This window comes from Rhinoderma darwinii, chromosome 4 (assembly GCF_050947455.1).
Source record: "Rhinoderma darwinii isolate aRhiDar2 chromosome 4, aRhiDar2.hap1, whole genome shotgun sequence".
NCBI lineage: Eukaryota > Metazoa > Chordata > Amphibia > Anura > Rhinodermatidae > Rhinoderma > Rhinoderma darwinii.
Genome location: NC_134690.1, coordinates 206,528,358 through 206,542,843, shown reverse-complemented (window position 1 = coordinate 206,542,843; position 14,486 = coordinate 206,528,358). Strand labels below are relative to the sequence as shown.

General features: G+C 40.5%; 1 protein-coding gene across 1 annotated transcript in view; it reads right to left on the bottom strand.

Annotated features, from left to right (window-relative positions):
* Positions 1 to 9,870: 9,870 nt before the first annotated feature.
* NT5E (5'-nucleotidase ecto) overlaps positions 9,871 to 14,486 on the bottom strand; it is an 89,403-nt gene continuing 84,787 nt past the window's right edge. The window contains exon 9 of the mRNA XM_075862106.1: positions 9,871 to 11,446. Within this exon, the coding sequence (XP_075718221.1) occupies positions 11,265 to 11,446 (182 nt within the window). The 3' untranslated portion in view covers positions 9,871 to 11,264. The remainder of the gene's footprint in view (positions 11,447 to 14,486) is intronic.

The window sequence follows — 14,486 nt, the reverse complement described above, 5'->3', positions numbered from 1 at the left end:
ATTAGTATGTTTTGAAGTGGCGCCAGTTTCTGTGATGGCAGGCCAAAGAGGAAGTGTTGTAGGAGTCAGGATATGAGGGCAAGTGTGGGTGTTTTAGTAGTGTCAGGAGTAAGGAAGGAGCGGATGAGAGAAATGTTTTTAAACTGGGGTCTACAGGAAGAAAATGTTTAAAAGAGAATCAAGTTTAATCCCTAGGCAGCAAGAGGAGATGAAGTCTTTGTGATGTTCGTAAGAGCAACTGTTAGTTTTGGCAGGGAAAGTTCAGTGGGTCTTAGAGGATATGTGCTGATCAAGACAACATAAAAAATGAAATAAGAATATGGAATAGTAAAGGGGCAAGCATTGATTAAAAGGGAAAGTATTACGAATGTTTTTTTTCTAATTAAAACTAGATAGTGAAACAATCTTTTTTTTCTGATCTGTTTTTATTTTTTGATTGTATTTTGACTATATATTTTTTTCATCTTGCCTGATCTGCTGTTAATAGCATTTAGAGATATGCTTTACAGCAGCCACATGGACCATAGGAACCTGTGAACAGGAGAGGACCCATTGACTTCTATGAGAGAGTTCTCTAGGCATGCTCTGTGACCTGTGTAGGATGGGAGCCATATCAATCACCTATTGTCAGTGATGGATCCTGTGTTCTCTATATACAAAGGTCTTACCTGTCATCGTAATCCTGCCTATGATGATAATGAGATGATTGCTGAGAAGTGATCTCTTCAGAACAGGAAGTGTCCATCTATTGTGATGCTCAGTGGTCAAAGTGAAAACTGCAAGATTTTAGGATATTTTTTTTTTTAGCATAGATAATGACAATTAAAAAAAATAAAATAAAATATTCCCAAAATATGTTAACATTATGTTAAACCTGATTTAAACTATAGGTAATTATTTGATGATACATTCCTTTTAAATATCATTTGTGTATAGGTGATAGCAGAAGTCAAAATAGTTAATGAGTTGATGGAGACAAAGTTGAAAAGGAGATGTGAAGAGGAGAAGAGGGCACACAAAATACCTGCAGCTAGATGAAGTATATAAAGCATTTATTACTACACTGACATTTGATGGAGGGATGGAGCACACGTGGACGTAGTACACTAAAAAATACTTTACTTTATAATTACAAGGGTTTTAGCACTGGTTCATATTATTAACCCCTTAACGACTGCCGTATAATGTTTTTATGGCGGCCATTCACGGTAGTTCGTCTGAAGCGCCGCCTTTTCATGGCGGCACTACAGAAGATGTTTCACCCGAATCGGACGCTGTGCTCCTGAAGCCCAGGCTGTTGCTAATAGCCTCAAGCTTCAGGGCAACGATAGGAGACCAATAGCAGTGGTCTCCGGTCATGTTTAACCCCTCAGATGCGGCGGTCTATAGCTCACCCTCTCACCCCATCCGCACACATCAATGCGATCGTGGGGTAAAAAAAAAAATGAATAACCCACTTTTTCCCCTTACAAAATACTTTATTATGAAAGTAAAAAAGTTACACTTATTTGGTATCGCCGCCTCTGTAATGACCCTAACTATTACATTATTTAACCCACACGGTGGACATTGTAAAAATATAATAAAAAATAATGCCAGATTTGCTGTTTTCTGTTCATTCTGCCTGTGAAATATATGATAAAAAGTGGTCAAAAAGTTGCATGTACTCCTAAATCATACCAATAAAAACTCATCGTCCCGCAAAAAAAAAAGCCCTTATACAGCTGTGTCAGCAGAAAAATAAACAAGTTATGGCTCTTAAAATACGGCAACAGAAAAACAAGTAATTTAGAAAAAAAAAGCGTTTTTACGGTGTAAAAGTAGTAATGCATAAAAAAAACTATATCAATTTGGTTTCGCTGCATTACTAACGACCTGCTGAATAAAGTTATTGTGTTATTTATACCACAGGGTAAATGGTGTAAATTTAAGACGCAAAAAAGAATGTCTAAATTTCCATTTTTTTTTCTATTACCCCAACAAAAAAGTTAATCAAAGTTAATCAATAAATTATATGTACCCCAAAATGGTGCTATTAAAAAATACAACTAGTCCTGCAAAAATCAAGACCTTATACAGCTTTGTCGACGCAAAAATAAAAAAGTTATAGCTCTTTGAATGTGACGATGGAAAAATTTAAGATTGCTTGGTCATTAAGATTTAAAATACCCTCGATATTATGGGTTTAACCCCTTCCCACTCAATCACGTTAGTTAAGTTGTAAGCGCTAGTGTAATAACGCTTTTTCAAGTGACTGTATGTAATGGTGATGGAGCAGGTTCAGAAGCTGAGCCAGTGCCATCACCAGCGGGTGTCAGCTGTATATTACAGCCGACACCCCGCTGTAATGGCCAAGTCCCTTTAAATTCAGCGATCAAAAGCGATCGCGCTGCATCTAGGTAGTTTCTAGCCTGTCAGCACCACAACGACGCAGAGGTGGGGATGCCATGGCAACCAAAGGCCTAACCATGTCCTCCTGGTCTGCCAAGCACGAAAGCTTTTTAGGCCCCGCCCAGAGGCGGGGCCTAAAAGGCTTGCTACCAGGGCCAAGAAGAAGGTGCAGGCTCATGAGCATATGTCACAGCTGACACCCTGCTGTAATGGCCAGGACCGGAGCTAGCCTCCGATCCAGACGATTAACCCCTTAGATGCAACGATCAGGAGCGATGCCTACATCTAGGTGCTGAGATGACACCCGCAGGGTTGCCGATGGTTGCTATGGCAGCCAGAGGCCTAACGATATCCTCTTGGTCTGCCTCATACGGAAGCCTATTAGGCCCCGCCCAGAGGCAAAGCCTAATAGGCTTGTTGTCAGTGAATAACTGACAGCTCTTATACACTGCACTGTGTAGGTACTAAACGTTAAACAAACTTCTGACATGTCATAGTGACACGTCAAAAGTTTTGATCGGTGGGGGTCCGAGCACTGAGACCCCACCTATCACTAAAACTAAGTGGCAGAAGCACTGGTGTGAGCGTTGAGATGCTTCATTTCTGTTTAAGCTTTTTCCGGAAAGCCGATGTAGTGGTGTACTGGCTCATAGACTTTCTATGGAGTCTGTACACCGCTACATCTATTTCCTGAAAAAGCCATACAGAAATTAAATGGCTCAGCGCTCACACGAGTTCTTCTGACGCTTTGATTTAGCGATTGGTGGGGTGCTCGGACCCCCACCGATCAAAACTTCTGAAATGTCACTATGACATGTCAGAAGTTTGAACGTTTAGTAACCCTTTAATAAAAATGTTAGAAAAAGTCATGAAATAAAAGTTTCAAGTTAAAAAGACAGTAACTGCCTTTTTTCCCATAATAAGACTTTTATCATAGGAAAAAACATTTTAAAAAAAGTACACATATTTGGTATCCCCTTATCCGTAACGACCCAAACTGTAAAAATAACTCGTTATTTTTCCGGCACGGTAAACACCGTAAAAAAAAAAAATGATGATTCCGGAATCGCTGTTTTTTTGGTCACCACCCATGCCAAAATGGAATAAAAAGTGATCAAAAAAGTTGCATGTACCCCAAAGTTGTACCAATAAAAACTACAGCCAGTCCCACAAAAAACAAACCCTCCCACAGCATTTTTGATGGAAAAATACAAAAATTATAACTCTCAGAATATGGCAACGCTAAAAATAAATGATTTAAATATGCTGTTGTGCAAAAGTTGTAAAATATAAAAAAATATATATATACATATGGTATCGCCATAATCGTATCGACCCGCAGAATAGAGTAAAATTGTCATTTATAGGGCACGGTGAACGCCGTAAAGAAAAGAATAAAAAAACATTGTCAAAAAATTGCTGGTTTTTGGGTCACCTTGCTTGCTGGAACCAATGAAAACTACAGATTGTCCCGCAACAAATAAGTACTCACACAGCTCCAGTGGAGACAAAATAAAGACTTTCTGGCTCTCAGAATATGGCGACAAAAAATGCGCAGAGCGTTCCAAAAGTGGATAAGATCGGGCACCATTTGTCAGTGCGACACTGGCCACTTAAATGCGGATTATTATTTATTTGCCGCATTATTTATTTACCACATTATTATACCCTCTTATTATGCACTGATGCTGTCCGCACAGCTTACATATGCCCCGGCATTATAAGCTGAAATGCCAGCGAAACCCCAAACAAAACTACTACCTAGAAAAATCTGCGCTCCAAAAGCCAAATGGCGCTCCCTCCCTTCTGAACCCTACAGCGTGCCCAATCAGTAGTTTACGTTCACATATATGGCATTGCCATACCCGGGAGAACCCGCTTAACAGTTTATGAGGTATTTGTCTGCAGTGGCACAAACTGGGTACAACATATTGGGTGATAGTTGCAGTTTCCAAAATAGAGGTCACAACTTGGGGGTTAGTTTTACTATTTGCACTCCGAGCCCTGCAATTGTGGGCCAATGCTGCGAAAATCACCAAAATCGGCCTCAAATGCTTATGATGCTCTTTCACTCCTAAGCCCTGTCATATGTCCAGGCAAATGATAAATGCCTTGAGGATTGTTGTTTCCATAATGAGGTCACTTCTCAGGGTTTCTACTGTACTCTGGTCCCTCCGGAGCTTTGTAAATGTGACATGGCACCCAAAAACCATTCCAGCAAAACTTTGGGTACTGCCGTGCTCAGAAAAGTTTGCTTTACAAAAGTTGGGTAGCTTTTTCTCCTTTTATCTATTGTGAAAATTAAAAATTTTGAGCTAAAACTACATTTTATTCGAAAAAAATGTAGATTTTCAATTTCACGGCCTAATTCCAATAAATTCTGTAAAAAACCTGTACGGTCAAAATCGCTCAATATACCCCTAGATAAATTCCTCGGGGGGTGTAGTTTCCCAAATGGGGTAACGTTTGGGGTGTTTTCACTGTCTTAGTCCCTCAAGGGCTTTGCAAATGGGACATGGCCAATCTAGCAAACCAATCTAGCAAAACTTGAACTCCAAAAGCCCTTCTGAGCTCTGCTGTGTCTCCAGACACCAGTTTATTACCACATATGTGGTGTTGCCATAATCGGGAGAAATTACTTTTCAAATATTGGTGTGATTTTTCTCCTTTAACCCTTTTAAAAATTGAAAATGTCTAAGTTTTATTGGATAAAAAATAGATTTTCACTGCTTAATTCCACTAATTTCATCCAAAAACCTGTGGGGTCAAAATGCTCCTGAGACCCCTCGATAAATTCCTTGAGGGGCGTAGTTTGCCAAATGGTGTCTTTTTAAGGTGTTTCCACTGTTTTGGCATGACAAGACCTCTTTAAACCTGATGTGGTGCCTAAAATATTTTCTTATAAAAAGGAGGCCCCAAAATCCACTAGTGCTCATTTCATTCTGAGGCCTGTGTTTCATTCCATTAGGACACTAGGGCCACTTGTGGGATATTTCTAAAAACCTGCAGAATCTGGGCAATAAATATTGAGTTGCGTTTCTCTGGTTAAACCTTCTATGTTACAGAAAAAAATAATTAAAATGACATTTCGGGAAAAAAAAATATTTTTGTCAATTTTACCTTTACTTTGCTTTACTTCTTGTGAAACACCTAAATGGTTAAGAAGCATTCTAAATTCTGTTTTGAATACTTTGAGGGGTGCAGGTTTTAGAATGGGGTGATTTATGGGAGGTTTCTGATATATAGGCCCCTCAAAGCTACTTCAGCGGACCCCCGATCAAGTATTGAGGGCATATACTGTACATACTTTTCAGTAGGACAACATTTCGGTATTAAAAATCATTTTTGAAATTGGGCTTATTTAATATTCTAATTTCCATAGAGACTAAATTTGGGATTTTCATTAACATAATCATCAACATTAAAAGAAAAAAAAAAAATGCTGGAAATAGATCACTCTGTGTGTAATGAATCTATATAATATATGAGTTTCTCTTTTTGGATTGAATTACTGAAATAAATTAACTTTTTGATGATATGCTAATTCATTGATAAGTACTAGTATGTCCAATTTGCATCCGCAAAAAAACCAGAACGTTTTTCATGCATATGAATGTCCATGTTATGTCTGTGTGCTCTCCGTGTGCTATCCGTTTCTCTCCTCCGTTTGTCTTCTCTGCAATCCCTTCCTGTTTTATTTTTTTTATGGTTTCCGCATCCCTTTAGCAACTGATCTGTGAAAAACTGACAGTCCGTTTTTTTCACGCATCCATAGACATTAATGGGCGAGTCTGGTCCGTAAAACTGGACCAAAATGCTGTGAGTTTCTAGCAACGGTCACATGCCCTGTGAAAAACAACGGATGTGTGAAAATGACGCATTGAATTGTATGGGTCAGTGTGCTGTCTGTTGTTAAAACTACAAATACAGACGAGAAACACGTTCATGTGAATAAGGCCTTAGGGCTCATTCAGACTAGCGCGTATTACGTCTGTTAAAACAATGGCCGTCACACGGACTCATATATTTCAATGGGGCCATTCAACCGACCGTTGTTTCAATAGAGCATGTGAAGGGTCAGTGAAAATATAGGGCATTTCCTATTTTACTGCGTGTCACGCATCCCTCTATAGACTCTAGTCCAGCAGGGGTACACCACGGACGTGAAAACTTCAGTTTTTCACGTCCGAGGTTGTCGACACTCGTTTAAATGTAGCCTTAAAAACATGTTTTATTATTTAATTCTTGGTTACTGCGAATTATGCATTACATGTTTTTAATGGTCCATGTAACTGCATATACTCCCGCAAAGAAATCATTTATTGTAGGATACATTTTTGCCATCTTTAGATCGATATGATTGATCAACAAGGCTGCATCCGTCTTTATTATAAGAATACAATGAGATCATTTTTACAAGATTGTATTGCAAATTGCTTAAATGCATCCAAATTAAATGGAGCCCTGCTATATTTACGTAGATTGATATTTCAGCTATGTTGTCAGGCCCCAATGACATCTTGGCCCTTAGGCCTTTCAGACAGGCATATTGTACCCATGATTAACTGTCCATATTCTCGTTGTAACACCCAGGACCACATGATTCTACTTAACCAAACTTACAGCACCATAGGGAAATTTCTTATCAATTCTGCGCACGTGGTGGTTTAATGGCCTTAACCTTTTATTTGTTGGGCTACAAAATAATTTTTGTACTGTTTGTCTCAAAACCCCTTTTTTTTTTTTTCGTAAGTTTTTTTTTCTTTAGTTTTGTCAGGGTTAAATTGTTTAAAATGTAAAAAAAAATGTATAGTTCTTTATTTTTTTTTTAAATTTGCAAATTCACTCAAAACAGAGTATTAGGCCTCATGCACACGACCGTGTTTTTGCGGCCGCAATTCCCCCGAAAATCCACGTGAGAATTGCGGCCCCATTCTTTTCTATGGGGCCGTGCACACGACCGTAGTTTTTGCGGTCCGTGCACGGCCCGGGAGCCCGGACCGCAGAAAGAACGGGCATGTCTTATTACGGCCCGGTTCTGCGGTCCGGGCTCATTGAAAACAATGGCCGCGGCCATGTGCATGTCCCACGATTTGCGGGCGGCCTGCGGCTGACAGTCCGCAGCCGGCCGACCCGAAAATCACGGCCGTGCACACGGCTACGGTCGTGTGCATGAGGCCTTAGGCCTCATGCACACGACCGTGTTTTTGCGGCCGCAATTCCCCCGAAAATCCACGTGAGAATTGCGGCCCCATTCTTTTCTATGGGGCCGTGCACACGACCGTAGTTTTTGCGGTCCGTGCACGGCCCGGGAGCCCGGACCGCAGAAAGAACGGGCATGTCTTATTACGGCCCGGTTCTGCGGTCCGGGCTCATTGAAAACAATGGCCGCGGCCATGTGCGGGCGGCCTGCGGCTGACAGTCCGCTGACAGTCCGCAGCCGGCCGATCCGAAAATCACGGCCGTGCACACGGCTACGGTCGTGTGCATGAGGCCTTAGTATAGATTCCCTATTTTGTTTTGGTTGTTTTGATATATAATATGTCTAACGTTGGGTAAATGGGGTGGGTATGGCAACAATGTGGTTTGGAGGCATTTGCCAACCTCTGCAGAGGTCATTCGGCTTTGCCGGCGTTTCAATTCTCCCCGTTCACTGCATTACAGTCTGTTGCATCTACAAAATGTTACCCATAACCATTGCAGATGCATTGTATCAGTTTACCAATGACTGGAACAAAATGCTTTATTTTCTGTAATGTGACTACAACGGACATCATGGTGTGTCAGGTATTAATAGCAGAAGTAACACCATATTTATGCAATTATTGACTCTTATTTATGGACTGTGTTGGTGTTGCAGGGTCCTAGATGCATTTAAATTTTTTTTTAAACCCCATCCACATGTAACTGATAGAATCAGTATCCCCTTAAGGACCGGGCCATTTTGCACGTTAATGACCAAGGATTATTTTTTGTTTTTTCACGGTCGCATTTCAAGAGTCGTAACTTTTTTTTTTATTCCGTCGACGTAGCCGTATAAGGGCTTGTTTTTTGCGGGACGAGTTGTATTTTGTAATTGTACCATTTTTAGATGCTTATAATATATTGATTAACTTTTATTAACTTTATTTTAGGAGAGTATTGAAAATAAGCAGCTATTCCAGCATTGATTTTCACGTTATAAATTTACGCCGTTTACTATGCAGCGTAAATGACATGTTCACTTTATTCTATGGGTCGGCACGATTACGGGGATACCAAATATGTAAGGGTTTTTTATGTTTTCCTACGTTTGCACAATAAAAAGCCTTTTAGAAAAAAATTACTTGCTTTTGCATCGCCGCATTCGAAGAGCCGTAATTTTTTTATTTTTCCTTCAATGTGTCCATATGTGGGCTTGATTTTTGCGGGCCAATGTGTAGTTTTCATTAGTACTATTTTGGGGTACATAGGACTTATAGATTAACTTTTATTTAATTTTTTATGGGGGGAATGGGAGAAAAGAGAATTTTGCCATTGTTTTTTTGCGTTTTTTTTGGACACGGTTCATCCGGCGGTTTAATTAATGTGTTCATTTTATTGTTCAAGTCGTTACGATCGCGGGGATACCATATATGTGTATGTGTTATTTGTTTTGGCACTTTTACTAAATAAAACCACTTTTTGGGCAAAAAGTTTTATTTGATTTTGACTAATTTTTTATTTATTTATTTCACAAACTTTATTTAACTGATTTACATTTTTTTTTTTAGTCCCACCAGGGGACTTCACTATGCGATCCGCTGATCGCATATATAATGCTTTGGTATACTTAGTATACCAAAGCATTATTGCCTGTCAGTGTGAAACTGACAGGCAATCTATTATGCCATGCCTCTGGCACGGCATAATAGGCATACAGCCAGGGTAGGCCTGGGGGTCTTTGTTAGACACCCGGCTGCAATGGCAACCCGTTGGCAGCCTGAGATCGCATTCGAGGGCCGCCGATGGGTGACAGAGGGAGCTCCCTCCCTCTGTCAATAGATTTAAATGCAGCGGTCGCTATTGACTGCGGCATATAACGGGTTAAACGGCTGAGATTGAAGATTTCTTCAATCTCGGCAGTTGCAGCGGGAGCCCAGCAGTCAGTCACAGCCGGGCTCCCGCGGCGATCACGCGGCCACAGCTTCTGTGTCCGCGCGATCTCCATCACGTACATGCACGTGGGAATGCGCGAACAGGCTGCATTCCCCGACGTGCATGTACGTGAAAATGCGGGAAGGGGGTATAATCCAAAGTCTGAAATCCACTGCAAATTCGTAGGAAAATCTTCATGTGATATATGCGTATTTGGCTGCAGATTCACAGCAAAATCTGCAGTGGAAAAACTGTATTGGGTCTGAACCCAGTCTTATATTTGTATCAACTTTTATGAAACAAGAAAAATAAGAATACAATTCTCACCTTATATGATATACCTGTATTTAAAACTAAAGTCTATGAACATCAACACACCTTTTTATTTCAGTTAATGTTTCTTTGGTACATATACATGAGGTATATACAAAATGTGGAAGAACGTTAAATAGCACCATAAGATTGATAACCATAAATATACCCCTCATAAATAGTATTTTTATTCTTTACCAGGTGGCTATATTTAGGTAATAAGGGAGAGCAGGCATGGTATAATCATATTGACAGTAGATGCTCTTGCCAGTACACTATTTTTTCAATGTAGAGAGAAAAGGGGCTGTCCTGTTGTATAGAAATATATGTAAAAAAAAAAAAAAAGCTATAAAAAATATGTACAGCTTTTAATTTATGCAGCGCCAATAGACTTTAGTACTGCACAGTCCCAGTGATCTCAGCTGGTTGTATAGTAGTGTTTCCGTGAAAAAAATAACTTATTTCTAACATAATACGCTAAAACCATAATTTTAATGCCTTTTCACCACTTATCAGGCTCCTCCCACCTCCCTTCTTAACTGTTCGCTCACTAAGAATTTACTGCTTTTTTGTCTCCTCAAGAAGAGAGAGACTGACTGACTGCTCACTGAGAGATCAGGTTACAGCTGCTCATAGAAGTCTATGAAGATGGGAGAGTGGAAAGGGAGCAGGATCAGAGAGAGAGAGAGAGAGAGAGAGAGAGGGGCAGTGGAAAGAGACATAGATGTGCAGCAGCTTATAGTAAGTGTTATATCTCACCCCCTTGCTGGATTCACAGCTACACTGCTCATTACTGCTTTGTAATCTCCATGTTGCCGCTGCTTCTATATATGTGATAGAGATAGGAGAGCAGGATTCTACTCTTCTTTGTGTGCAGTGTATAGAAGACATGATAACAGTAAGGCTTCACCCACTAGCTCAGAGAAAATGGAGAATTAGAGATCGAACCTGTAGAAGGGAAAGCTGCTAAATAATGCAGAATACACATCATATAATGGCCAGAAACAGTATTCTTCCTTATATACACAGATATGACAGCTTATCCAGAAAAGTCACCTTAAAGGTTAGGTACACTTTAAAGGGTTTATCTGGTCTAGACAATGCTTTCTATAGGAGGACCATTTCTCCCTCCTTCTCCACACATTCTCCCCACATTAAGAGCAGGTTTCTTCTTAGAAGGACCACCAGCAACCTGGGATACCAGGTACTTATGAAAAAGCACTGCTGGTGTGATCTCATGGGATGAGGTAAAGGCCGGTGTTTGTTCACCATTTTCTAGATATTCCAAATTATTTATTTTTAAAAATCTATCAAAAACAGTGCAAATGTGTGTGTTTGATGAACAGCAGTGTTAGTAGATTATGTTCACTGTTTTGCTAGAAAAGACAAATGAAAACAATATTTAATATTGAGAATAAATCTGTTTCATATCTTTGATGATGATTTTAGAGTATTTTATGTATTAATACAATTAAAGTCATCAAAGAAACAAAGGACAATTTTGACTGAATGACGTTTGAAGACGAATAGCGAGAGTCTTCTGAAAACTGAATCCTCCCTTCCACTCCAGGGTAGACTCTTAACATTTTACGAATATAATTTCCAACCACTGCAGCATCAAGATCACCTAGAAAAAAACATTGACATAAGCATAAATAAAAGTAAAGACTGATAAAATTAAAGAATCCCTGTATGATTAATCATCCAAAAATGAATAAACATGTCACCCTGTCTCACTCTAACCATAATCCAGCTACAATATCCGATAATAAGTTATAGAATTTCCATCAAACAGCACATTCAAATATGTTAGTGGTCTGGGTAGACATAATTCTGCATGGTCCATATATAATTTTCATTATGTTTAATAAAATTGTCAGGGTCCAGAATAATTTCTCTAACCATGATAACAATCATTTATTCAAATATCATAGGTGGAGCAGAGTTTATGGAAATGCATCCAAAAGTCTATCCTAATCCAAAACTCCTTTAGCTTTTCTAGCCTGGAAGTCACTTCCAAACAGTACAGGTGAGCCACACTGGGTATCAAAATGGAAAATGTATATTAAAGATATAACCAAATTATCCTAGTATTAGCAGTCAGTGATTTGGTTTTTACACTAGTGCCAAACTTCAGTAATAGTGTAACATTCCAGGTGCCACTAGGGTACAAAATTACTTAGAGCTGCCACCAGATGGGGAGCCACATACCAAGAGCCATAAGTGGCTTACAAGCCACTGTTAATGGGTAACTAACTTTTGACATGTCATAGTGTTTTCTGAGAACGGAGACCCCCACGATCAATAAAACAAAGCTGCAGAAGCGCTCGGGTGAGCACTGTGCTGTTTAGTTTGTGATCGGCTTTCCTCGGAACGTCAAGCGAGCGGTGTACTAGTTCAATAGAAAGTCTATGAGTCCGTACACGGCTCGCTCGGCTTTGTGAGGAAAGCCGATCAGAAACTGCGCGGCACAGCGCTCACCCAAGCGCTTCTTCCGCTTGATTTTAGCAATCGGTTGGGGTCTCAGTGCTCTGACCCCCACTGATCAAAACTTCTGACATGTCACTATAACATGTCAAAAGATTTTTAATAGTTTAGTTACCCTTTAAGGAACACTGCCCTAACCTTACCCCAATCCCATTACTCACACTTGGTAGGGGTGAAGGTTTAGTAAATAACAGGTTTAAAAAAATTGGGATAGAATAAATTTTTAGGGATGCAATGTTTTTCTTTAATACAGAATAATATCTCTTAATCATTTCCGTAATAGCAAAAAACAAGCCATGGGCAGTTGATCACTGTGGGTCTGGAAACTAAGGTTTCGTTCGCATTTGCGTCAGGGCTCTGTTCCGACGTTCCGTCTGAGCTTTCCATCAGAACGGAGCCCTGACGGACACAAACGGAAACCATTGTCTCAATTGTGCAAGGGTTCCCTCGTTTTCATGTAATCAATACCGTAATCGACTGTGCTATTCATTCCATCAAAACTACGGAACCCTTGCACAACAGAGACAAACGGAAACCATTGGCACCAGATCCGTCACCATTGAAATCAATGGTGATGGAAGCAGAAACCTATGGTTTCCGTTTGTGTCAGTCAGGGCTCCATTCTGACGGAAAGCTCTGTCGGAACACCAGAATGGAGCACTGACGCAGATGTGAATGAAGCCTAAGACCGCTGGAAATCTGCTAATATTTCTGGGAGAAATTGCAGGTGTCCATACCAATGAATGGAGTACATCGGGACCCCCTCTACGACATCCATATGACCTAATAGGATAATGTTTTGTTTTTTTTTCAAATATATTTTTTATTCAAAGCCAGAACAGTTACAAGTATGCAGTGTGTGCCACATCATATAACAATGTGTTCTAACTCCAAAATTATTTTTCCATTTTACTTGTCATCATCAAGTTACAAGGCAATTAATAAGGCAAAACAAAGCCCAACATCCCCTTCCCTCCCCCCAACTCTCCTCCATCTCGGTGAGCATTTTCTTAACTAGCCAGTAGCATGCCTAGCGTGCCCTGGACACTCTGTGAACTATACCATGATGTGTGTCGAAATGTGCGCATGAACACCCCTATCTCTGCTGTGGAATAATGTTGTTCAATGAATGTACGCCAAGTTTTAAAAAATTGTTCTGTAGACCTTTCTTTGTGTCTTTCTAGGTCCGTTTTATCATATCCCAATAAAGTTTTGAAAATAGTCACGACCTCCGCAATTTCTGGGACCGATGCCTGTAACCAATGACGCAAGATGCACTTCTTGATAGCCAATAATGCCATATGTATTCCTTTCCGGGCTACTAGAGGTGGTCCCCCCCCATCTGGATCCAAGGGAATATAGTGAAACAACACTGCCTGTGGGTTTGCGTGCACCTCTTCCCCCGAGGTGTCTTTAATAAATTGTAGAGCAAGGTCCCAAAACGTCCGAATTTGTGGGCACACCCACATCCCGTGAAGTAGATTAACTTTGGGTAAGTCGCATTTAGGACAACTACGCAAATAGTGTGCTGGAGCGTCCCTATAGTTTAAATTAAAGGCGTACGTCGCTCTGTGCATAAGCCGGAAGTGCATCTCACGCCACTGTTCATTTACCATGACCTTCCTCACCCTCTCCCATCCTTCCCGAATTTTGCTGGAGAGTTCTGGAACCTCCAGCTCCACTTCCCAAGTTCGAAAGCAGGAAGTGCTAAAGGAATCAAGGTGAACATTCCGAAGCTTACCATATAAACTTGCAAGACTTCTTCCCGTACCGCCCTGCGGCACCATCCCATCAAATGCTCCCCGCATCTCCACTACATCAATATTGCAGACTTTGGATTTACATAACTCTGTTACTTGAGCATATTGCAGATACTGATTTCCCCTCAAATTATATTTGCTAGAGACCTGCTGCCACGTAAGCCATCTTCCCTCTTCAACATTCATGAGTTGGCCCAGGACATTGCTCCCTTCAGATCTCCACTGCGAAAATAATTTATTCTGGCTCCCCTGCGGGAACATGGGGTTATCCCACAACGGCCAGAATTTAGAAAGACCATACGGAAGGCCAAAAAGCTTCCGCACCGCCTTCCAGGCGCCTATTGTATCTCTCAGCAGTAGACTTGACTTAACATTATTAGGCAGCTGAGCATAGGGCAGCTGTAACAGGGCCGGCAACGG